This window comes from Camponotus vicinus, unplaced genomic scaffold, assembly GCF_025532165.1.
Source record: "Camponotus vicinus isolate PSW18456_S1 unplaced genomic scaffold, iyCamVici1.0 SCAF_2, whole genome shotgun sequence".
In the NCBI taxonomy this organism is placed as follows: domain Eukaryota; kingdom Metazoa; phylum Arthropoda; class Insecta; order Hymenoptera; family Formicidae; genus Camponotus; species Camponotus vicinus.
This window is the reverse complement of record NW_028141956.1, coordinates 12,954,635-12,978,757: the sequence shown is the minus strand read 5'-3', so window position 1 is coordinate 12,978,757 and position 24,123 is coordinate 12,954,635. Positions and strand designations below refer to the sequence as shown.

At 42.4% G+C, this 24,123-nt stretch overlaps 2 protein-coding genes and 1 non-coding gene across 3 annotated transcripts in view; 1 reads left to right on the top strand and 2 right to left on the bottom strand.

Annotated features, from left to right (window-relative positions):
- The window catches only part of Wge (BAH domain and coiled-coil containing protein winged eye), a 59,355-nt gene extending 41,350 nt beyond the window's left edge, over positions 1-18,005 (bottom strand). Inside the window, exon 1 of the mRNA XM_083092567.1 lies at positions 17,026-18,005. The gene's annotated coding sequence lies outside the window, so the exon portion shown is untranslated. The remainder of the gene's footprint in view (positions 1-17,025) is intronic.
- Positions 18,006-21,914: 3,909 nt separating this feature from the next.
- Positions 21,915-21,987, bottom strand: Trnaf-gaa (transfer RNA phenylalanine (anticodon GAA)). The gene has a single exon. It is a non-coding gene; the product is annotated as a tRNA-Phe (tRNA).
- Positions 21,988-22,022: 35 nt separating this feature from the next.
- Sturkopf (lipid droplet associated hydrolase sturkopf) lies at positions 22,023-23,720 on the top strand. Its single transcript, XM_083090695.1, has 3 exons — positions 22,023-22,582; positions 22,688-22,879; positions 22,973-23,720. The coding sequence occupies exons 1-3, from the start codon at positions 22,274-22,276 to the stop codon at positions 23,405-23,407; spliced, it is 936 nt and encodes a 311-aa protein (XP_082946821.1). The 5' UTR covers positions 22,023-22,273; the 3' UTR covers positions 23,408-23,720.
- The last annotated feature ends 403 nt before the right edge of the window (positions 23,721-24,123 follow it).

Genomic DNA, 24,123 nt, shown 5'->3' with positions numbered 1-24,123 from the left:
ATACCCCCATAAAGCCCCGCGGGTTCTTAGGAGCGCTTTTAAACCATCGGGCCCCGTACACACGCCGAGGAAATTAAAGTCCCTCGGGCCGCTCTCTTCTCCCCACTCCCCTCCCTCCGTCCGACTGCCCACCGTTCGTAAATTGGAGTAAACTAGACCTAACCCAACCTGAGCCGAGCGCCAGACCTAACTCAGAACGCGGTTACGATATACGTATGACAAATAAACGTATATCGCTTCGACTTTGCGTTTTTAACGCGCGGCCGAGGAACCGACGCCTTCGAGATTCTAACGATGGAAGAGAGCGAGAGAGAGAGAAAGAAAGAGGGGGCCTTTCAGATAGATACAGAGTGTCTTGAAAATCTCAATCTTAATTCGAATAACGAAGCTGTTGTAATAATGAAACTAGAATGTTTCTCTGGAAAAAATAGCGCTCGGAATCGTCGAATGTTTATATTTTTCTTTAAAAGAAATATTTTGTAAATTTTTATTGTTAAATGTCCGACTGGAAATTTAAAGAGAAATTGAAAAATGACAGGACTCACTCGGGCAATAAAGTTTCGCTATTTCATTCGCGCCTCGTTTTTTTTAAAACCCCAGAGACACGGATATATTTTTCGATCGAGGAAACATAAATTTTAAATCGCTCGCAGAATTTATTATCAAAACTCAAACGATCGATCTTAAAGATCGCGGGCTTTCGTTCCGAAGCCGTAATCGGACGTCGAGCGTGACGAAGGAAAGAGAGAGAGAGAGAGACCGTCAAAAAACCGATCGATCGGTCGGTCACGATTTCACGGATCACCCCGTATATATGCCTGCTAGAGAGATGGGTGGAACTCTCGTATCTGCGCGCCCGCGCGTTCAGATATATAGGAAGTGGACGAGAGAGAAAGAAGGAGAGAAAGAGAGCGAGAGCGAAAGAGAGAGAAGGAGAAAGAGAGGTCTCTCTCTCTTTCTCTCTCTTCCTCTCTCTCCTTCTCTCTCCTTCCAACACCCGGTATAAAGGGGATATACGCGCGGCTCGGTTGGCGAGCAAGGCCGACGAGCTCGTAGTAGCGCTCTATCGGCTTTAACAACGAGTTTGAGAGCTTTCTGCCCTCCTCCCCCGCCGTCCACCCGCCCGCCCGCCTCCCGACCCCCCCCGCCGCTTCGCCAACCCGCTCCCTCCTGCACCTTCGCCGTCTCCTTTTCTCGCTCGGTGTCTTTCTGAATTTTTCAGCCTCCTCCCCGCCGCCACCGAACGAGACTCTTCGCGTCCGCTTCTTCTTCTTCTTCTTCTTCTTCCTCTACTCCAAGTGAAGCTACGCTTCTTTTCCTCTCTCGCTCTCTCTCCTTCCCTCTATCGTTCCCCGCGCGCTTCTCCTCTCTCTCTCTCTCTTTTTTCTTTCCCTCTCCTTTTCCTATGCATGCTTCTCGTCTCGCGCGGACACAAGTGCCGATTTATTATTTGTCGTTGCCGAGTAGAGTACGGGGCGCGTTTCGTTTTCGCTCGTTTACGATTTTCCACCGTGCTCTCGCCGCGTTATCGAACCCAGTGGCGGAAAAAAAAAAAGAAGCGAGCTACGTTACGCGTCGTTATCAGACACTTGGTGTTCATTCGACGAAATGTATACGTTTGCGCGACGGAAATTACTGCAGCCCGCGTCTTAGGGAGAGAGGAAGGTCGATACGTACGTGCATACGTACCCGCGCGTGTTTACCTGGCGCGTTCGCCCGACGGGGAGACGGAATTCCCGGAGTTATGGCATTTCGGCCATTCGTGCGAGCGACCTGTAATAGAGCGCTTCTCGCTCATTTTCTTGACGGAATTTAACAGCGTGTGAAAATTGGGTTACACGCGTGAATAAGGGGACGGGCGGCGAACGTTTTTAGCCATGACGGATAGCGAGAGAGACGGAGCGGAGTCGAGTCCTCCGGTCGAGCGTCTCCCTATCTCCGTGCGCGTTTGTGCGCGCGCGCGCGCGCATGCATGTGTGCGCGCGAGGGGAGAGGGGGAGCGGATACTGTCGCGCGGGTCTCCAGCGTGGCCTCTTGGACGCATCTCCATATGATTCCCCATATGTTTCGGCTCGCTTCACATGCGCTCGCCGAGGCAAACGCCTCGCACGGAAGCGATTTGGCACTCCGTCTCCGACTCGAGGAGTCTCATTATTCTCTCGTAATCACGCGATCTCTCACGCACCGTGCGCCATACTTTACACTTGCAGCCGCGAGTTTCTCCGCGAAAATCTCCATCTCGACGATAGACGACAGGACTTTGCGCAATTTTTCATTTTTTTTTTTTCCCCCGAAATTTGACATGTCTTTTTTTCTCGATGCGCGAAGAAGCTCGGCGACGCAACGAGATGTATCGTCTTTGCCGGCGGCGACGCGAAAAACGGAAAAGCGCCTTTAGCGTCGGCCGGGAAAAGCGCATCCGTGATCGCGGGCATTACCGCCCCGGTCTGCCACGTTCGCAACGGGGTGATTAGACGTTATCAGATCGACGTAGCGCTCGTACGCTGGTGCGATCGCGCGCTGGACACGCCGAGGAAACGTAATTCGACCTCGTTTAAAGGCGACTCCCGTTGAGAATTATAAATTATGTACATCGAAAAATACGATGCGAGTAACGAGCAAGATTTTCAACCGCTTTTTCCCCATCATTTTACCTACATGGAAAATTGACGCGTCGCTAAAATATGAAAATCCACTTTTTTACTCGTCTCAAACGTCTGAGGGACTTCCAAACAATCGTCAGAAAATTTTATTTTCAGACATTTTTATCGATAAAATTGATACGCATCGTATTAATGATTTACGTAAAATAGCGTCATAGATAAATACACACATATATACAGCGTGCTCGACCGAACAGCGATTTTAGAGGTCGCGGAATATCGCGTCGAGAGACGTAACAGCGGCAAACGAACGGGCGAAACAGGGTTAAAACGATCCACGATCACGGGAACGGGTCGGTCGCAGGGGGAAAAAAGATGGCGCCAACGAGATACACGCGTTTCGCACGCTACGCCGCCGATGCGAGATAAGACGCACAACTAGGTTACTCCACGCAGTTGCGCCATTCCGCTTAATTGCTCGACTTGGAGCAAGGTAGACGGCTCTCCCGGCCGTCCGGCCGATGAAAAAGGCATAAGCATAATTAACAAAAAATAGCACGCGTGCCAGACTTCCTCGAATGACAAGTGGAGCGTCGCTTCGAAGGATCCATTCGAGGGAATTCTCTTCCCGATATCCCGATGACCTTGGCTTGTCGGGTCAGCGGATATTAATTGCACCGAGATTTCCCGCTGCAGTTTTCGAAGACTCCAAGAAGACTCCTCTCGCTCTCGGAAAACCGAGAAATTGCGGCGCACGGTCGGAATTATTGCGTCAGAATGATTGAGACGCAAGTTGGATAAGAGCGGACGGATGAAGCGGTATTTTCTTCCTGAAAATTTGGCGTTTGTCCCGAAACGTATTCCGCAACAGTTGTAAAACGATCTGTATATAGCAAGTTTTGAAAACGTTTCGCAAGATCCCGCGCGAATGTTACATGGGATGATTAACGCGAGACGTCTCGCGACAATCTCTCCTCTCTCATCATCGGCACCATGTGATAAAAAATGTCAATTTAAACTCGCGTCGACAATTTATTAATACGAGAATCGTCGATTAAATATAAGATGCAATGTAACAAAAATATAATAAAAATATTTATTAATATTTCTCTCACATCTCGATCCATCTCATCCATCGTATCTTTTAAATCTTCAAAAGTCTGAGCGTCGTAAAATTTTGCCGCATTTTTGCATCTCGGAAATGTCTCTCGAGTCTCTTTCGAAATGATGAAAAAAATCGCAAAGTTCCAACTGCAAAAACCCTCTTAAGCACCGCTGTATACGTCGCTCTCTCTAGTGGTTAGAGGCCCCCTTCTTTGCCGGTTCTGCCACCGACGAGAGAGCCAGTCCGCGCTCGCTCCCTCTCTCCCTCTCTCTTTCTCTCGCTCTCTCCGTCTCCTTCTTATCCGTTCCTCTCTCTCGCTCGCACACAGCAATACGCTCGAGCGATATCATGCTGCGATATCTACTTTTGTTGCATGCCTGCGCTATCTCCATCCTGTCCCTTCCTCGCCGTTATTTCTCGTTCTCTCTCTCTCTCCCTCTCTCTCTTTCACATTCGTCCTTTCTTTCGTATCCTCTCGCTGCGTCACATACAGGTCGATTACTGCCGCCTCTCCTCCGCCTCCCCTTTGTCAATAGAACAAATTTTTAGCGCAATCACCTAGCCAACTGCACGCACTTGTCGTTTCGGATAAAGCAAGTACAGGTCAGCCAGGGGCGTAATCGGAAATTAATCCCGGCGGATGTGCGGTTTTGTTCCGTTGATGTGTGAAATAAGATTGCGCAGCAGGGTTATTGTCCTATTTGCCATTGTACGCGGACGGGCATGTATTGAAGTCCCTCCCAAAGATGTAAGGTGTAAAAAGGATATAAATTAAGAAAAAAAACCCCACGAATCGATAGCGAATCGATTATCCTTGTTTGATGTCGAGAATTGAAGAATATTTCGCAACAACAAAGATTCGAGCATTAATTTTCGCTCGACCATCTTAATCGTTTTATCGCCATTTTTAGAAAGCGAAGGCATTTTCCGAAACTGGATTGTTGTCAAATTCCTTTACATTCTTTTTATTTTCAAAGAAAGACATCCATGGAACACAATGCGTAGAGGCTACGTGGCAATGGCAATTACTGCCACTTCTACGAGCTGGAAATATCTCTGGAAACTCTGGCCAAGTTATTGTCACAGGCTTGCCTGTGCGTGAACCGGCGTTACTGTCAATACGGGCATTCATCGTCTTGCTACGATTCTCATGGCAGTTGTTGCACCTGAATATCCGTGCAGAGAGCGTTTCAAAAGGACCATCGATAATTATCGCAGTAACGCAATTTCAACATTGCTTTCTCCGCAAAGTAACGTCCTAAGCCTAGTTGTAGCGTGGACGGTATAAATTTACTAATCGTGAGAGTTGCAAATTTCCCTCTCGGTTTCTTTCTCTATTGTAAAGGAAGAAGAGAGGAGAAAGAGACGGGGAAAAGCTCCAAATCTTGTTAATCAAAATTAACTTCCCGATAAAAGTCGATTCCATGACCGAAATAATCGAAAATTCAACAATATATTATGTACAATTATATAATTGAAACGTTTCACATCTTTCTTCTTTCCGGAAGAGGATGAATCGCACCATCGATCGTTATATATAATGTATAAATTAATAATTAATAGGAATTTGGCTCAAATAAATAAATAAAAATTAAATCCAAAATTGCATAAATAGTTGGAAAGAAACAGGAAGAAACAACTTTCTTCTTATTAATTATTATTTATTTCCAACTAAAAAAACTACAATAATAACGTTAATGACTCTTATGTCATTTTGAATATAATTTTTATAAATTAATAAAATTACTCTCTTCCGTGTGTCTCGTCTTCGTTTCGCCGCCTTTTCGCGCGCCTCTTCTCTTCTCGAAACCTTAATTATTATAATTACAAGAAAGATTCTCGAGTTTGCGAAGGTCAGAGGGAAAAAGTTTGTTAGCCGAGAAAACTGTCCGGGAACTTTCGAGTTCTATGTAGCAATCTCTGCGTTTTCCCTCTCGCTCTCTCCTTTTCCATATCTCTACTCGGGCGCGAGTTTGAGGAGCATATACGAGCCGGAACTTTCGAAGAAGGCGAAAAAGTCGATGCTCGCAAGAGGCGCGGGCCAATGTCGTTACCAGGAAACATAATAATCGGACGATATTTTCGGTTTTACGAGGAGGAACAAAAGCAGCTGCCGCAAAGCCGTTGCCGGCAAAGCGAACGGCTAATCGTCGCTAGCGAAAGCGACAAGGACGACGAGGGAAGGCGAAATCGAGAAGGCGTATCGAGAGGATACACACCTTTATCCGCACGAGAAGAAGCGGCTTCAACTGACATCTCGGGAAAGTCAAAGCAGGAGAGGAACAATATTACAGGGTAGGATCAAAGGAGTGACGGAAAACGACTAGTATGTATGTGTATGTGTGTCCCTTGAATGATTGACGGTCGGCCCGGGCCAAGAGAGCGACTCGGTCGAAGAACGAGTGCGTGCTTTCCAAATGTTCTCTAGCCGACCCACGGCGAGTAGCCGGCATCATTAAGAGTTCCCATTTTCGCCGGAGAAAACTCCGGCGTATCCGTCGAGGTCCATTTGTATCCCCTACCGTGACGGATTCCGAAGTAATAATTGCTCGATCGCGCAGATGTACTTGGGTCTGATGATTCGGAATTTTCTAATATTTATTTTCAAAGTATCGCGATTAAAGAAGGTTTCAAATCTCTCGAATTGAAGCTGTATCCAGATCCCCGGATTTCAAGATTTGATAGAGCTCGTCAGATTTTTAACTGTCGTTAATTTTTCAATACCTTCTTCTTCTTGCGTTTCATCGCCTTCCGGCAAATTGTCAACGTAAAAGAAAGAAAAAATGTTTGCACGTTCACAGTTTGTTGCATCAAGCCGATGTGAGAAGAAGACTTTTCCAGTATCCTCGGTTAAAAAAAGGAATTATTCGCCGAGGAATTATTCGCAAAGATTGAGCTCTTTCGAAGGTGCCGAGGCATTCGCGGCGCAGATTATTGCGAATACGTCGAGAAACGTCGCAAAAAACGGGCAGTGGTCGTGCCGGTGTCAAGTCGACCCGGGCAAACAGGAAGCGAGACTTACGTCATGGTCCCCGACACAACTCGGTCGACCGCGTGTTGAACCGGTGGTACTAAAATCAAGATCAAGACGAGGTAGAATAGCCTCCATAAATTTTGTAAATCGCTCGCGATCGAACGGCGCGTTCGAGCGACGACGGGCAGGGGGAGGGGGAGGAGGCGGGGAGGAGGAAGAGGGGTATAAATATGTACGCGATACAAGACGCGGGACCGAAACATCGGGGAAAACTCAGTCGTTGAATTTTTCCGTCGATCGTGCTGCATCCAGTTGCAAATTCGCCTACCTTAAAACGTAGAAAATTCCTTGGAAATCGAGATATTTTAGAGATAAGCCACGATAACTTTGACGGCGGTTATCTTTGGCGACATGTAATTCATATTCCTTAGCGTTTCCTACGTAATTAAAATTGACGTGCATTTCTCGGCGACGTTCAGAGTCGTTAAGACAAAGACACCGACGACTAAACTGATTAATACATCGTAAAGGAAGTTGGTAAATAAATTGGAAAGAATTAATTCCTGCGGAAACAAGTGTGTCTCCGGTCTTTCTTGTCGCGAATCTTGACGTGAAATATTTGATTCTCTACGTCTTCTCGATTCCTTCTTCCTTAATTTCGATATAAAAATTTTTGATTTAACAAGAACGGGGAGAAATCAAGCACCAAATTAAATTTCGCGTTCGTGAATAAAACGAATCGAAAATGTAACGACACGGTTTATTTACGAGGAAAAATTTATTGAATTTGGAATCCACGCTCCTTCAAAATACTTGATACTTTTGAGAAGAAAATTCATAATACGAGAAATCTACATCTCGAGTGCGAGAATCTCTACAATTTTCCTATAATTTTCGTATAATCAATATATGTATAATTAATTTATAGAAATTCTACTATATACATATATATTTCTCACAGAGCATACATGTGACACGAGATAAAAAAGAATGGACCAGGGTGTATACTCAAATCTTGAAAGTAAATTCTCTGAGAATTCCATGATTTTCCAGGTATTTTTGTTTAAAATTTCAGGTAAAATTAAATTATATTTGCATAAATATAATTTTAAAATAAATTTATTTGTTGTAAACTTTTAACATAAATTAAAAAAAAAAAAAAAAACATTTCAATATATTTTAATAAAATTATATATATATATATATGAATCTAGTTTTTTAATGCTTGAACCTGTTCTTCAAGAGCATTCGCCTCTTTTTCGGCCTTCTCTGAAATTCTTATACGCTTCTTTTCTAATTCTTTCACCTCTAAAGTGTTCTTCAAGATATTCTACATAGAGCGAATGTTTACACTTACGATATAAAAAAATTACCAAACAAGTAGTTTTAAAAAAATTCCCCGAGTCTTAATAAAATTCCGTGAGAATTCCAGCTTAAAACAAAAATCCCTGAGAATTCCAGGTTTTTCCCGGCAGTATACACCCTGTGGACTCTAGATTTACGGCTCGCGGACGCTTTTGCGAATCTGCCTCGCTGCGAAGCTGATAGGACACAAAATTTCGCAATACGGCGCTAAGATGGTAAAGGCGACCGGTTCAAGGCACAAAGAAGAGGAGGCCTCGTCTCGCGTTACCCACTCTCCTTCTCTCCCTCTCTCGCTTTCTCGCTCACGGGGCACTCTCGAGCGGTCACGTCATTCACCAGGGATGAGAGGAGTACATGAAATGCACTCGCGACGCGCTGGTCCTACACGCAACGTGATGCGCGTAGGTAAGAGCGTAGTCGAGCCCCGCTTCTGCTTCTTTTTCCTTCCCCCTCCTCCTCCTCTCCTCCATCCACTTCTCTCCCTCTCCCCCCCTCGCCCCCTCGCTCCCGCCTCGCGCGTGTGAGTTTAACACGTGCGCGTCCGTCCGTTCGCTCTCTCTCTCGCTCGAGGTAAGACTCGCGCGCGAGCCCTTTTACATAGTCCGTAATTCGGATCGTCTCGGATACGCGCTATTGTTCTACGAAAGCTGAGAACGTCCGTGGAAAAAGGATTGCGGAATCGGAGCTCTGAATAATTTTTCAATGAGCTACTTCGACCAGGGTGATAGTATCGGAGAGCGATCGGTGGAAATCAAAAAGTGTATTTGTAAAGAATCTCGGGATGTACATCCAGCTTGTTTGTTTGTTCAAAATTAGACCGCTTCGATCTTGAAACACGAGAATACGCGAAACACGATTGTTTTCTCAATCAATGATACGTCCCTTCCATCGTCGATTCGATCGCAGATTTATCATGCGACAAACATGTTGATGTTACAAATATTCGCCAAATATGTACGCGATGTGTAATTATATGTGTGTGTGTGGTAATATCATCGGCAAAATTAAACATCATTATTGCAAGTATGTATATCTGTATTTACAATTGTTAATGGAAGCGTTGGACTATTAACAACATAGATATTTCTAATTAACAAGGAAGAATCAAACGTTTCAGAGGGAAAGAAAGAGAGAGAGAGAGAGAGAGAAAGATACATTATATATGTGCCAGATAATTTTAACTTTACTTTGAGAGTCATTTTTGATCCTATCAATATTTTTATATTTATGTATTTTAATAATACTTAGTATTATTAAAATACATAAATATAAAAGTACTTTATATATTTAGTAAATATAAGATACATAAATATAAGAGTACTTTATATATTTGCGATAAAAGTATATCAAAGCAAATTATTTTGCACATTTATTATTCTAGCCTTTATTTAGAAGGATTAAAAAAGACAGACAAAAATGACACTCTTGTGCAGTTTGAAGATATCAAAAATAACAATACGGGGGTGTAAAAAAAAAGATTAATAATTTATAAGAAATCTCATGGTATTCACACATTATCAACGCAAACTATTTTTAATACAAGCTTTAAAATAACGTATCGTTCTCTTTAACAAAAATTCTTAAAAATAATAATGATTTCTAAAAAAAACCTTATATATAAATATGCATGTAAAGATTACATTGTCTAGGAGAATATGTAACGTTATATAAGACACTATATAAATACATATCGCTGATATTAACGAAGGAGAAAGATGAATAGCGATAACGTAAATTTGCAATAAAGCGAATATGAGATTCTCTTCCCATCTAATAATATCTAATAAAATAACGAAATAACTTGACAAGTGCGCGCGCGCGCGCGCGGGTAAAATAACACCTGTTATTCTTTCGTGCGGAGAAAACTTGTCGCCATCGGCATCGAGGAACGAAATTGCCTTTTCCTGTAGTTTACGTATGCGGGCCGGAATTCTCTTCCTTCGTACCCTTCGTATCCGCGTTTCGCGCGGCTCGTTAGGCCCCGCTCTCGTCATTAATCGACGACGAGACGATGGTCGTGGAGGACGATTTCTGCCTCACGTGTTCCGCGAAAGCGCGCTTCCCGGCTGCCCGGCGCGCGTTTCGGTTTAGGGGAAGGCGAGCCAGGGCGAAGCGAGGTACGCACACCATGCGATGTATAACGCGGGACGCGAACCGCTCCCCCCTCTCCCCGCCCGCCGCCCGCGCGGGGGGTGGCGCGGGACCTCGTCTTCTCCTCCGGCGGAGTAGGCGGAACAAAGCTCGCACGCACGCACCTCGGCGGCCCTCTCCGCGCGTTCCGCGAGTCCGACGCTCGAAATGATAGTCGTCAAAGCCAAATAAATGCCACTTTACCCGACGCCGAGCGGACAAACAGACCGGCATCCCCTCTTTCTCTGTCTCTTTCGAAGTGAGCCCGTATTTTTGGGAGTGTTGGAAAAAAATACTCACCGATGTAAAATGTCAAATTTGTACGAGTTCTTGGCCTACGCTACGAAAATCTGTCGCGTGTAATTAGCGTGGTAAGATTAAAGGTTACGCGCGAAAAATCACTCCTTCTCTCTCTCTCTTTTAATCTTTGAGTGATTTTCACCGAGTTTGTTCCATCGAACGTTACAAATTGCGAATAACGTAATTTGATTCCTTTTTTATTTTTGTAATCTGTACATTGTTTCCTTTTTTTTATTTTTATTCGAATATTACGCAAGGCCACAGGAATGGTGTAAAATTAATTCCGATCGAGCTTTGTTCGTCTCTTTTCGATTAAATGTTACGGCCATGTTCGCTGATACACGGTGGAAACGCATAACGCGAGATGAGGAACTCGCGGAATCGATTTTTCCGGAAATTGATTTTTCGTCGTGAAAACTTGAAAATGTTTTTCACAAAAACTTCCTCTTCCTGTTTCTTGGAAAATTTGGTTACACGGTAACTTCGATTTGATTGAACCTTGACGCAATTAGGAGACAATTTGTTTATCCTGCAGCTTTTTTTCCTTCGCGAAAAAGTATCTAGCTTAAGAACTTTGTTAGACCCTCCATCGCATAATGTTGCTTTAATGCGACAAACCGGTTTCCCACGTTTTTCCCACTTCTTCGTAGCCTTCGTGTGTGTCTGCGTGATGTGGAACAAAAATACGGAGCTTTCTGGATATAAACGTGCTTCTTACGTATATTATTAGATAAATATGTATATCGACTAATATGCAAATGCAAATTTATTAAAACGTAAACGTCGCGTAATATCCTTAATACCTCGCTGCAAATAAGTGTAATATAATGACATCCACAACGAGTTTTATTCAGCGCAAATCTTCCATAGAGTATACACGAATGTCCTTTTTGCCGAAGAATCCAGCGGGAAAAACTCTTGCACACTCGTGCATCGTCCATCTTAAAGCGTTAAGCGTCCGAACAAAACTCGAGGTAGATAACGCAATTGTCTAATCACGGCAATCTACATTTATCGATAACGTGTGCGCGATAAATGTAATAACATCCCGATGATCGTGAATTTTCTCCCGTGTCGATAAGAAACGGCACTTTTATCAACGGACCCCCCGATACACTTTTTACTCCGATTTCTACAGCTTTCCCTTTCGCAGGTTCCTGAACTGAATTTTATCGCTTCTTTTTATCATTCCGAGTTTTATCCAGTTCTTTTCTTCTTATTCACCTAGCTAACATTTTTATACGCGATTGTCGGGCGTTACTACAATACATGTGACTCATTAATAAGTAGTAAACAGACTCTCGATCGTCTGGCATTGTATATGTTTATCGCGTAGGAGTGCGTTCCGATAATATATCCGACCGATTAAACGCTTTAACTATAATTAAAATTTACTCGAGAATGAATTTTCAAATTACGCGAATTCACGATGTCGAAGAATTTGTTGATTTATCTCCGTTGATTGAGTCTCCCTTTAGTGGCCAAATTCTCGGCTTTCTTTACCATTCTGTGTTGTAATCCGTTAATACGAGTGACTATGTGATCGCTCATTATCGAGGCGTAAAAACATAGATTTATTCGGGCCCCGAGGCGTGTTATTAATATTTATTCGCGAGATATCTGTTCTTTGCACCAACACACTCGACGCGTCAAACGTCAATCGCTAACGTAACGTCGAAACTAATGCCAGCTCGCGGGAGATTCATCGGTTTGATATTAAGCGTAATCATGCGAGTAAAAAGTTCCTTCGGCGATGCTAACGGTGATTATGATAAAGTGTGCACCGCGATCGTGCTTAAACTGAAAACGCTCGTAGCGTGATTTCTATATCGGTGAACTTGAAAACGTAACGTTACTTCGTGCCCACCACACTCGTCGAAAGCACCGGTATTTTTTGCCTCGCATTTGAGGGAACCCCAGAATCGACCGAATGCAATTTTCGTAATTTTCACCCCATTTTGTATCGACTGCATGCGAAATTACAAATGCTTTTACAAGATAAACATACGTGTGCGAGTGGCCTTGTGGTCAAAAGTACTATGAATATTGTGTCAAGAACGAAATGAATTTTTATATACATGTCAATAGTATCCAAGATATTTCCAGCTGTCATCTCTATCTCACACATTTTCTTCTTATCTATAAGTTTCTGGATTTACACTGAAAAAAATACTCTATCGCGATGCAAGCGGGATATAAAACGCAATTTAAAGATCTGAAATAAAAGTGTACAGAAAATTACGATTTGGATGTATTTAATGTAATAAGATAAAAAAAAGACCAGAGTAAATGCTTTCGAATGCAGCGTATTATTTATATCATAATTAATAATTATAATTGTACGTTATGTCGCCAACAAAAGATATTAAACGGAATATAAACATCGCAACAACCGTACGTGAACCAAATGATTCTTTCGAAGGAAATTTTCCGTTCCCAGAATATTGCAACTTGCGGAAGTTTGCCGCGTTTGTGTGAAACTGTGAATGTGTTTGCGTAAATTATCGATCGTTGTGGGAAGAAAAAATTTTATTGATTGGCAATCGAGTCTCGCTCTTTATCTCCCATAAATAAGATAAAGTTACTCATTCACGAAATGCGCGTACGTCAATAATAGCCGAGCGTGTATCAGGTTTATCCGGTGTAAAAGTCGGGCGAGAACAAAACGCCGGACATCGATTGGAATCCTAAACTAAACAAAAAGAAAGGAAGAGGAAAAAGGAACGCGCGTACGCGAGAAAGAGAGAGAGAGAGAGAGAGAGAGAGAGCGAAATTATGTTCGGGCCAAAGTATAGCCTACTGTCGGACTACCGAAGCAATCTTTCGAGAGGACGGTGTGGTCCTTCACGGGTGTCCCGTGAAATTGCAGCGCCAGATGGACGAAAATGACGGTGTCCCACATTATTGGCTCTATCCGACGTTCCCTTCGACGTCGTCCTTATCCTCATCCTGTTCCACGACGCTCGAAAACGCACGCACAGCCCGGGTTATCGGCGATCCGCGCTTGTCCGATAAAGAGGAAACAAATCCTCGCGTAGATAAATTTACGTTGGACCGGCAACGCGAGCGAGAATCTCGCCCTTCTCGAAATAAAGGAAGGATTCGCGCCGTAACCGCGAGCCGACGTCTTCTCTCTTGACGCTGTCATTGCCTCGCTCACACACATGACGCGGCACACGAGCGAGCGAGCGAGCGCGCGCGCGCGCGCGCGACATACAGCCACGTGCTGCTGCTGCTGCTGTTTTCGCTTACCCGGCCCGAACCCTCCATTCCGCTTCCTTCTCGCGGCTGCAAAATTTTTCACGACGCGTAGCATTTTTGCCTTCGATCGGGCGAGCGGAATCGCGATGGCTGGCTCTTTCCTTCTCTCCCCCCCCCCCCCTCTCCCCGGTCTCTCTTTCTCTCTATTCTTCCCATTTTCCTGCACGACACGTAAACATCTCGCGGCGTCTCTTATTATGCTCAACTTTCGATTATTATTGCTCGATTCACGGTAATCTTACGACAATGTCGCAATCGCTCCGACACGTGTTTACTTTCTTGCTCTATCGATTTTATTGTTGATAAACATTAGATTAGATTGATCGAAGTTAAAGAAAAAAAAAAAAAAAGAATTGACAGCTCCTTTCTCTCTCTCTCTCTCCAAGTTATTCGCTAGATTGGAGTTTTTCGAGCGAAATATGCGCCGATAAGCGATAAGATCGGCACACGAGTACCGGCTGTTGGCGATTGTTTTGTTTACGAGCGCTTTCAGCCCGTGTCGCGCGACGACTTTTCGCGAATCTTTTCGCTCTTCGCGATTCGCCCCCGCACGCGATACTATCGCGTGGTCGCGTTCAAAATATATCGGCTTGTTTCCTGCTTACGTAATCCGAGAACTCTCGAATCTTCGCGATAGCTCGGATTGTTATCGAACTTTGAGAACTTACGGGTTGTATCTCGCCTTAAATTTCTCAACTTTCACTCCTCCTCCCCTCCCTCCCCCTCCCCCGCTCCCCGCCGTGAAAATCTCTCGCTTTTGTAGTCGCGTCAACTCGCAAGTCCCGTTACCTCTGCACTGAAAAAAAAATTCTAGATAAATCTATGAGATGCTTTAGTAATGCATTTTTTGAAATATTTAGTTTTTATCATCAAGTATGATAATAATAACAAAATATTTAGTAATACGTCGACACCACAGCGCTGTGGTGAAATAGTTTCAACTAAACGTATAGGTGATTAAGACGAAATTATTTAATTATTTTTAATATTTAGTGAACTCAATTAAACGTAAAATATTTATAACTATTTTTGGAAAATGTTTATAACTATTACTAAATATTTTGTTATTATCATACTTGATGATAAAAACTAAATATTTCAAAAAAATGCATTACTAAATGCATCTCATAGATTTACCCAGAATTTTTTTTTCAGTGTGACTGTCTTCCAAGGGATTCGATCCAGGCCAGGGATAAATCCATCTCAACTACTTATCATTCTCCCTTATTTTAAACTTGTTTTTTCGTATATTGTATTTGGTTCATTGTTTCGTAATTTTCAAAAATCTCGCCATTTTTTTTTATCTTGTTTCCACGATATCGTAAAAATTAAAGACCCGAAATCAGCGCGAAATCCGGAAGAAGAAACTAGAAATTTCGCTCAAGGAGAAGTTATTGTGAAACGCGTAAAAACGACGCGACAGGTTTCAAAACAAGATTGTTTCGCATAAAGATGAGATTGCGTAAGATTGTTAGATGGTTGGTTTCCCGGATGCTGCGGATTGAGCGGATCTTGGACGGGGTTGCGAGGGTGTCGTCGACACCGCAGATTAAAAATATAAAATTACATTCGTTATGCGTAAAAGAGAGAGAGAGAGAGAGAGAAAGTTTTACAAACAAACTTGTTTCTAAAATAGCCACGCGTGTGACATCGGGTGCAGAATTTTCAGGAAAAATTTAAACGTCTCAAAAATTAACAACCGCGTTTTCGAAACCGAGCTACAGCTGATTTTCAAATTGGTTTCCTGGATGTTGTGAATTAAGTGGATTTTGAACAGAGTTTTGAGAATGTTGTTGACATTTCGTAATAAATGTAAAATTACACTCGTTATGCATAAGAGAGAGAGAGAGAGAGAGAGAGAGAGAGAGAGAGAGAGAGAGAGAGAGAGAGAGAGAGAGAGAGCTTTATAAACAACCTTATTTTTAGCATAGCCACGTGTATGACATTAGTTTTTCATCAGAATTTTCACGAAAAATTCGAATGTCTCAGAGATTGACGACCGCATTTTCGAAAGCGAGCTAAAGCTGATTTTCAAGTTGGTTTCCCGAATGTCGCGGATTAAGTGGTTGTTAGGGGATCGTCGGCATTTCGCAGATTAAAAATGTAAAATTGCATAAGAGAGAATTTTATAAATAACCTTGTTTGTAGAATAGCGTGTGACATCAGATGCAGAATTTTCAGGAAAAATTTAGACTAATTTTTCTCAAAAATTAACAACCGCGTTTTCGAAACCGAACTGAAGCTGATTTTCAAATTGGTTTTCCGGACGTTGTAGATTAGGTGGATCTTGAACAGAGTTTTGAGAATGTTGTTGACATTTCATAATAAATGTAAAATTACACTCGTTATGCATAAGAGAGAGAGAGAGAGAGAGAGAGAGAGAGAGAGAGAGAGCTTTATAAATAACCTTATTTTTAGCATAGCTACGTGTATGACATTAGTTTTTCATCAGAATTTTCACGAAAAATTCGGATGTCTCAGAGATTGACGACCGCATTTTTGAAAGCGAGCTAAAGCTGATTTTCAAGTTGGTTTCCCGAGTGATTAAGTGGGCAGGGTTGTGAGGGGATCGTCGACATTTCGCAGATTAAAAATATAAAATTGCATAAGAGAGAATTTTACAAGCAACCTTGTGTCTAGGATAGCCACGCGTGACATTCAGGATTTTCAGAAAAAATTCGAACGCTTCAAAGATTAACAGCCGCATTTTCGAGACCGAGCTAACGCGATTTTTCAGGTAAAGGGTCTAACGACGAAGCGACGTGTTATACCTGCTACTCTATCGATCGCGGTTAACGATGGGAGAAAGTACATTCGCAGATGTCTTCGTACATTAAGAGAAGCGTAATCTTTTCAATCTTCCCGACTGTCCGGAAGAACCGAAAATGAGGATAATCGCGGTGAAACGCATAATTACGCGTATCAGATCCAGCGAAAATCCTCGCGAAACGCTATTATTTCGCGATACCGATCGTCGTGTCGCTTAGTTTCGCCAAATTCCCGAAAAGCGTCTCGTCGAATCGTGTGGCACACGCATCCTTCTAGAAAGGTCCGAGACTCGAGAGACCCGCGGTACGATAATCGTAAAAATTTTTTTATTAAAATATTTATTATATTATTAATATATTTATTTTTTAATTGTCGTTCCAATGAAATGACCGACCGATAAACAGCCTATAGCTTGCATTCTGCGTAATACGCGATATTAAAAAAAAAATAGAGTCTGTACACGTAGAATCTCTCGAGACTCGGAGTCGGACTCGACGGGTTCCGTCGGGAAAAATTACCTGCGATTAAGCAGAACTCCACTGTGACGACTAGTCGGACGCGTCCGGCGAACAACGTTCCGTCATTTCGGCGCGACCAAGGAAGCGGGGTCCCTCTGCCCCTAGTATCCTACGCACTGGCACATCGCCGTCCGCATCGACGCCTCTTCCCCGACGTCTCTGTTCCCGGAGGAGGCGCCGGCGGGAGAAAAAAAGCTCCGCGACGAAACGTCACTTGTCTTCGGGGGAGGGCGGAATAACGACACCACCTCGACGAAACAAACCGCACCGCGGGCTCGACGCGCGAGAGACGAGGAGAGATCGCCGCCTTCCCTTGGCGGAAGGAACGGAGCTTCTTCGCGGCAAGCTACATCTCGCGCCGAGCAACGTCTCGGGGCGAGAGAGCGGTGCTCGTCGCGTCACGATCTTGGATTCGTATTCCTGGGCGATGTCGCATCTCCTCGCCCGACGACCCGGGATAACCGTCGTTGTCACTCGCGGCTTCGATTCGCTTCGAGCAGGCGTCCGCCGCGGCAACTGTCAGTCGATCGCCGTCGGCGCTTCGGGCATATCTCCCTTTAATACGCGCCGGCCGGGCGTAGCTTAAAGTTGCGCGCTTCGCCGAGCGGAATTCTCTTCTCCAGAGAACACATTCGCGTCCCGGGCGGATGCGGAGGCACCCCCGTTGTAGCACTCTCGGGTACGGATGGATACGCGATGATCCCGCAACCGCGAAACGAGAACGGATCGAACGTCGGATAGCTTCGGAACGTCGCAGCAGCGGAGCGGGCCTAGATTGCCGTCCGGCCTCGCCGAGGGAACGCTCGATACGTTTCCCGGACGATCGAGACGCGGAGACGCGTCGAGACTACCGCTCGGAATTCGAGACTACCGGACGAGACGCGGCCGACGCTTCGCGTTCGGCCGCGGACGCGGAATCGCACTTCCGGAGAGAATAATCCGGAGATTGCACGGAGCGGCGTAACGTCCGCACCGCTCAACGACCGAATTGTGACTGAGGATTATGGGTTCGGGCGGTCCCGCCGTGGCGCCAGAAACGGGGCGAGACACGCCCCGCCCCCTCCGCTCAAGCCACGTCCACCTCGACGGCGGGCCGCGCCTCCCCGAGGCCTTGGCGCCGCCCCCTTTCCGCCGCGGCCGACGAGCGTCTCCTCCGATCGCCGAAGCCGGATCCAAATTCTTTTTCCTTATAATTTTCCGATAATTAATCGCGCGAAAGCGGGAGCGAAGGAGCGATCGGCGAGAATCCCAAAGTCTAGGGACTTTGGCTTTCGCGATTGAGCGAGGAGTTCCCTCCTCCCCCGATGAGCGTTTCTCCTCGAATAGATCGCTTTCTAATCGATAATTGATCGATTTTCCAAGAAAATATTGAGAATCGTTAGCGAGAATTGAGCTATGTGAGATACTAATCAAATTTAGTTTCTCCTAGAGTCACGTTGCTGAAAACGCGAGGCTCTAATAAAGCGAGAGCTTATTCGATATATCGATCTTAACGCGTATTCCAAATAATTAATATTCAATTGCCGTATAATGAAATTTATTTGAGTTTCTATCAATCACCGTCTTTGATCGAGTCTTGTTTTTAGCATTCAAAACGAGTTGTATAGAAATATATTTTTTAAACTTTACATGTTGATATTAGTTTAATTTGATTGTTTTTGCAGTGCATTCCCAGTTAAAGCCATCGCTACTTGTATGACGTCTTTAATTATTATGTCGCAATAATAGATTCAAGATAGCGAATGTCAAGTATCATATTTCTACTTCTATGATTCTGCTAGTATTAAAAATGATCAAATTTGCTAACATCGACATGTATGATGTTTAATAAAAAATCTTTTCCTTCTCTCTTTTTCATTTAGAAGAATCTAGTTGGTTTGTTAAAGAAATTCTGATTTAAACGCACAATTTTTATACTTTGTAATAAGTCGAATACTGCTTTTCTCCGCATTAATATCTTAAGATATATTTGTTTTTCGACAAAACTCGATATAATAATGTTTATTGAAATTTTATAATCGTTATCTCATTTATAATTGTATTGTATTAAAATGTATTTTGATCGGTATAAATTGAAATGTTTTGTATAATATCTTCATTACCATTCGATATAAATTGAAATGTTTTGTATAATATCTTCATTACCATTTTGACAATTTATTATAGGTGCAGCGATGCAAGATTCGCTTCTATATTTTGCTTTCTGAACATATTTCAAGTCTGAATGTAATGAATAAACAAGGATATATGTGTGTATATGTATGCACTTTACTAAATTAATAATAATATAATAAATTGTAATAAATAAAAATATGTAAAATATATAAGAAATAAATAGTATAAAAAAGTAAAAATAAAAATAGCAAAATAAAGAAATTATTAACGATAAAGACTTATAGCATTTCAAAATATGTAAAATCAAAGTTTAATAATTTGACATACATATGACAAATATTTATTCTTGCGAACAGGACATTCTTGATTGATACCAAGTAAAATTTCCCGTCAATGATAGTATTTCCAAAGTCCAGACTAAATGTTGTCACAACTTTGCGTTTACCATTAATATATGATAGTAAACAAATGAAATAGCAAATGTATGGCAAGCGCACAACAAACAAAATAATATCATAAAACATCGAGCGTTTTTTGCACAAATACGTTAAAGTAAAAAAGGAGGAAAAATAACGGCGGTCGGTAATGCTCGAGATTGGATGAGAACGCAATCTATTCTCAACGCAATTCTAGCGGCTATTGACGGTTTCCGGTGACGGTCCTGAAGCCCGTATCAGAGTTTATACGCATTGAAATTTGACCGTAATCGAAACCAAAGGATAGCCAAAATACGTTTTTGTCCCGGTCAGTGACATGTTAATCTCAATCTTCGACATGTGATTTCGAAATTTTAATTAAAATACTTTTATTTAAATTTATGCAAGTTTTGATTCTCAATTGGTGCAATTTTTCACAAGACAATCATTTTGCGCAACTTTTTTAAGATACAAGCTTTTATTAATCCGTTACCGTCCTTGGACAGGATCGGAGGTGTTTGAACGCATCACGCGTGCGTCCTTTGTCTGGATTTTATTTTTGAGAGGATATTTTTTCGATTTGAGATATTCCATTCCCAGTTGATGATCGGAATTTTTAGATTTTAATCAAAACAGAATCAGCATTGGTCAAAAAACAAAAATTTTCTTTTTTTTTAATTACTTGAGATAACATTATTTTGTATAAATTAAAATAATACTATATTTTACAGTAATACATAATAATTTTGACAACTGGCGTGTACTTGGCGCCTTTTTTTCACTTCTTTATACAAGCTTTTAAAAAGCTTTTAGAGAGATTGTATCATTCTTTCTTTCAATCAATCTCAATCCTCGATGCATAGCCCCCCGATAGGGGCTCTAGGCCCGCGCAACGAGGGCCCGTGCAACGCGGACTCTCTCTCTCGGCTCGCGCGCGCCTAAGGACGACCGGCGACGATCGTCGTCCGATTACGTCGTACGCGATCTCGCGTGCGCGTCAGCATGGCGCCTTCCCGCGAGCGGAAAGCGGAAAGCGGAGGCGCGGCGTCGGGGCGATCCGAGCTCCCGGCTCCCGGCGCTCTCGGCCGCGCCACGCCCCGATAACGAGGGCGACCCGAGCGCGCTTTTTGCGGGTGCACGCTCGCCGGGCACGCTCCGCCTCGCGGGCGCGCGATCAAACGCCATGACGCGTGCGCCGCCACCCGCGGGACTCCGTGACGCCGCGTTCGAATTACCGCCGCCATGCTCTCTCCTCGCCTCTCCCCGACGCCGACGCCGAGGCCGACGGAGAAGCCGCGACGAACCGGCCCCGGCCCCGGCCCCGGCCCCGGTCTTCTCTTCTCTTCTCTTCTCTTCTCTTTTCTTCTCTCCTCTCGCCGTTTTGCTTCTCATTTGCGTTTCCCGTATACGGTTTCCGATGGGAAGCGGACCGAACCGCGAACAGCTCTTTCTTTTCGCTTTATCTTCGCTAAGCGTCCTACGACGTGTCTCGACTTTCGACCATGATGCGTAGGTGAGAAGATTCGAAGGGAATGCTGGCATCTCTCTCTTTCGATTCGCGAATCTCAAAAGTTGCCAGATTGTTGAACTTTTGTGTTTGTGACGGATGGTTACTCTCTAAATTTATTAGAGTGAAGCTTGCACTCGAAAAATTGAGTGACTGGTCAAATCACTCTAACTAGAGTGATTTAGACCAGTCACTCAATTTTTCGAGTGCAAGCTTCACTCTAAGAAATTTAGAGAGTACTTTATGAGTTTTAAAAATTCTGAGTGTTCCGCTTCTGGGTATTTTGATATTTTCGGACCATCCGAATAATTCCATCTTGCGTTGAATTGAGCCATTCTATCAATTCATTCACACACATACACGCACATATGTACAATCCACAACGTTAATAATTCAATACATGTTTCGTTATCAGAATTTATAATGCAGCTTTATTTTAATGAAGATTCGAAAATTGACATTTTCATAATATTTGCAAAAATATCAGTATCCGAAATGTGTTGCTTTTTATTCGATAGATTAAATTATCAATGTAAGAAAATCTACATAATTTTTCAAAAAAATATTAAACTTGTAAAAAGAATATTACCGGATTATCAATAAAATTAATTTAAAGACTCGAATGTGCAATATAACTATAATATATGCATAAGTATACGTATAGCAGATTTCAATGATACGATGTGTAAAACTATATTCACCTGTAACGATATTCAACAAGCTTAATATATTTTCTTTAAAATTTATATAATACTGAAAATTAAATCGATAAAATTACAGCGATTTTACGATTTGTCAAACGACATCTCGTCGCATAAAATTATAAAAAAAAATTATAAAAAAAACTCATCTGCCGAAACCCGGGATTGAACCGGGGACATTTAGATCTTCAGTCTAACGCTCTCCCAACTGAGCTATTTCGGCTCGTGAAAGTACATCTTATTCCATCGTTCTTTGCTAATCGCGTAGCCTAGACATCGTTGCATTGTATACCGTTATCCTGTAATTTCTTTTTGCATACGTGTTTGTGTGTGTGTGTGTATGTGTGTGTGTGTGTAGTAACTCATCAATCTTATTGTCTATCCGCCACATATGCAAGTTCGGTGTGCGAGGACAAACGTCAAACGCGGCGAGTAGTGCCTTGTCATTTTGCAATTTCTACGAATACTCGCAAAGTTTGACGTTGCGCGATCCAAGAATAACAACAAAGATGCGACGATCGATGGTAAATTGCAACCAAGTGCAAACCCAAGTGATATCGGAGGGTCGTTGGATAGAGGAGGATCCGCAACCACATTCCAGCAAGCACGTAGTGCTCGTTATTCCCGGGAATCCAGGTGTTCCGCGATTCTACGAGGGGTTCATCAAGTCGCTCAACTCGAGATTAACTCTGGACACACCTGTGTGGGTCATCGGGCATGCTGGACACGTCCAACCACCGGACAACTTGGAGATCGCTATGCCCGGCAATGACAAGTGGGCGGAATGCTATAGTTTGACAGCACAGATTCAACACAAGGTATATTTGAAACAGTTCTCTCTTCAGCTACTTCTTAATTAATATTTTGATGTATTACTTTGTACAATATTATGGTATGATTTATAATATTGTCTTTTTTTTCAGGTAGAATTCATAAAAAAGTATGTTCCAGAGGATACGCAATTACATCTCATTGGACATTCCATAGGTGCCTGGTTTGTGCTCAATTTACTGAAAAATCATGACATTAATGGTAGAATAAGGAAGTGTTATATGTTATTTCCTACGGTAGAATATATGGCAGAGAGCCGTAATGGAAAGTTCTTTTGTGGCTGTGTGCGTCTTTTTGCATTATCAATCATTGTTATATAATACACTTCTCCAACGTATAAACAAATAATTTACATATATTTTTTGTTTTCCACACAGGTATCACGTATTGCACCGGTGTTGACTTTTCTATCTTGGATCTTTACAGGAATCTTTCCAGTTTCTCTACAATCATTATTGATACGCATTTTTGGTTTATTTTATGGTATTCCAGACAGATCTGTCAAAGCGGTTCAGGACTTGTTAAATCCAAAGGTCTTGGACAGAGTATTCAAACTTGCCAGAGAAGAAATGAAATATGTTAAAGAAGCTGATCACGAAACTATATCAAAATATACCGATAAGCTTTGGTTTTATTACGGCGCCAGTGATGGGTGGACTCCAGTGAAATATTATAAAGACATGATATCGAAACATCCTGATCTGAATGTTCAATTATGCCAACGTGGTTTCCAACATTCCTTTGTACTGAAAGATGACGTGGACATGGGACACATTGTTGGCGATCTCATCAATGAAGATTTGAAACATTGATATTTATCGCGTTAATTAATTTGAATTGCATTTAATAGTTAATCATTGTAATTTTTTTGCGATATTTTTGGATATGGGTTTATGTTATTGTTTCTTTTTTATTATTTTTTATATTACATATTTAACGTTATATTATACTTTATTAGATATTTAACGTTATTGTTACTATTTTATATAATTGGGATTGTCACTCACAGGGATCAAGAATCTTTTCTTAATTACATAAGTAGGAAAATAAACATAATATGCTCAATTTACATTGTGTCAAAACTAAGGCCATTTTGTAATAAAATATTAATGTTAAAAAAAATAATATTGATATATTGTTATTTGGAAATATCAGCATATCTTATATTTAACGCTTTTCCATTTGTATTTAGCGCCATTTGTAACCTTAATGAGGTCTGTTCTTTGTAGCTGAACTGGCTGCACTAGTTCAGAGGTTATCCCTTTTACTCTACATTAGGAAGAAAAAGATAACCTTTGAACCAGTGCAAAGCTATAGAATGCAATCGGCTGTCACAAGTTTATCTCGCCATATTTATGATATTGTGCATATATGTGTGTAAAAACCGATTTTACTCTCAAATGCCCATTTCTGTCAATACGATTCAAACTTAATTTCGATTAATTTGTAGCATCAAAATTTAATAGTCTAAAAAAAAGAGAGAAAATAAGTGTAGAGTTTCCTCCTCTCTCATTCGCGTCTGCGCAGA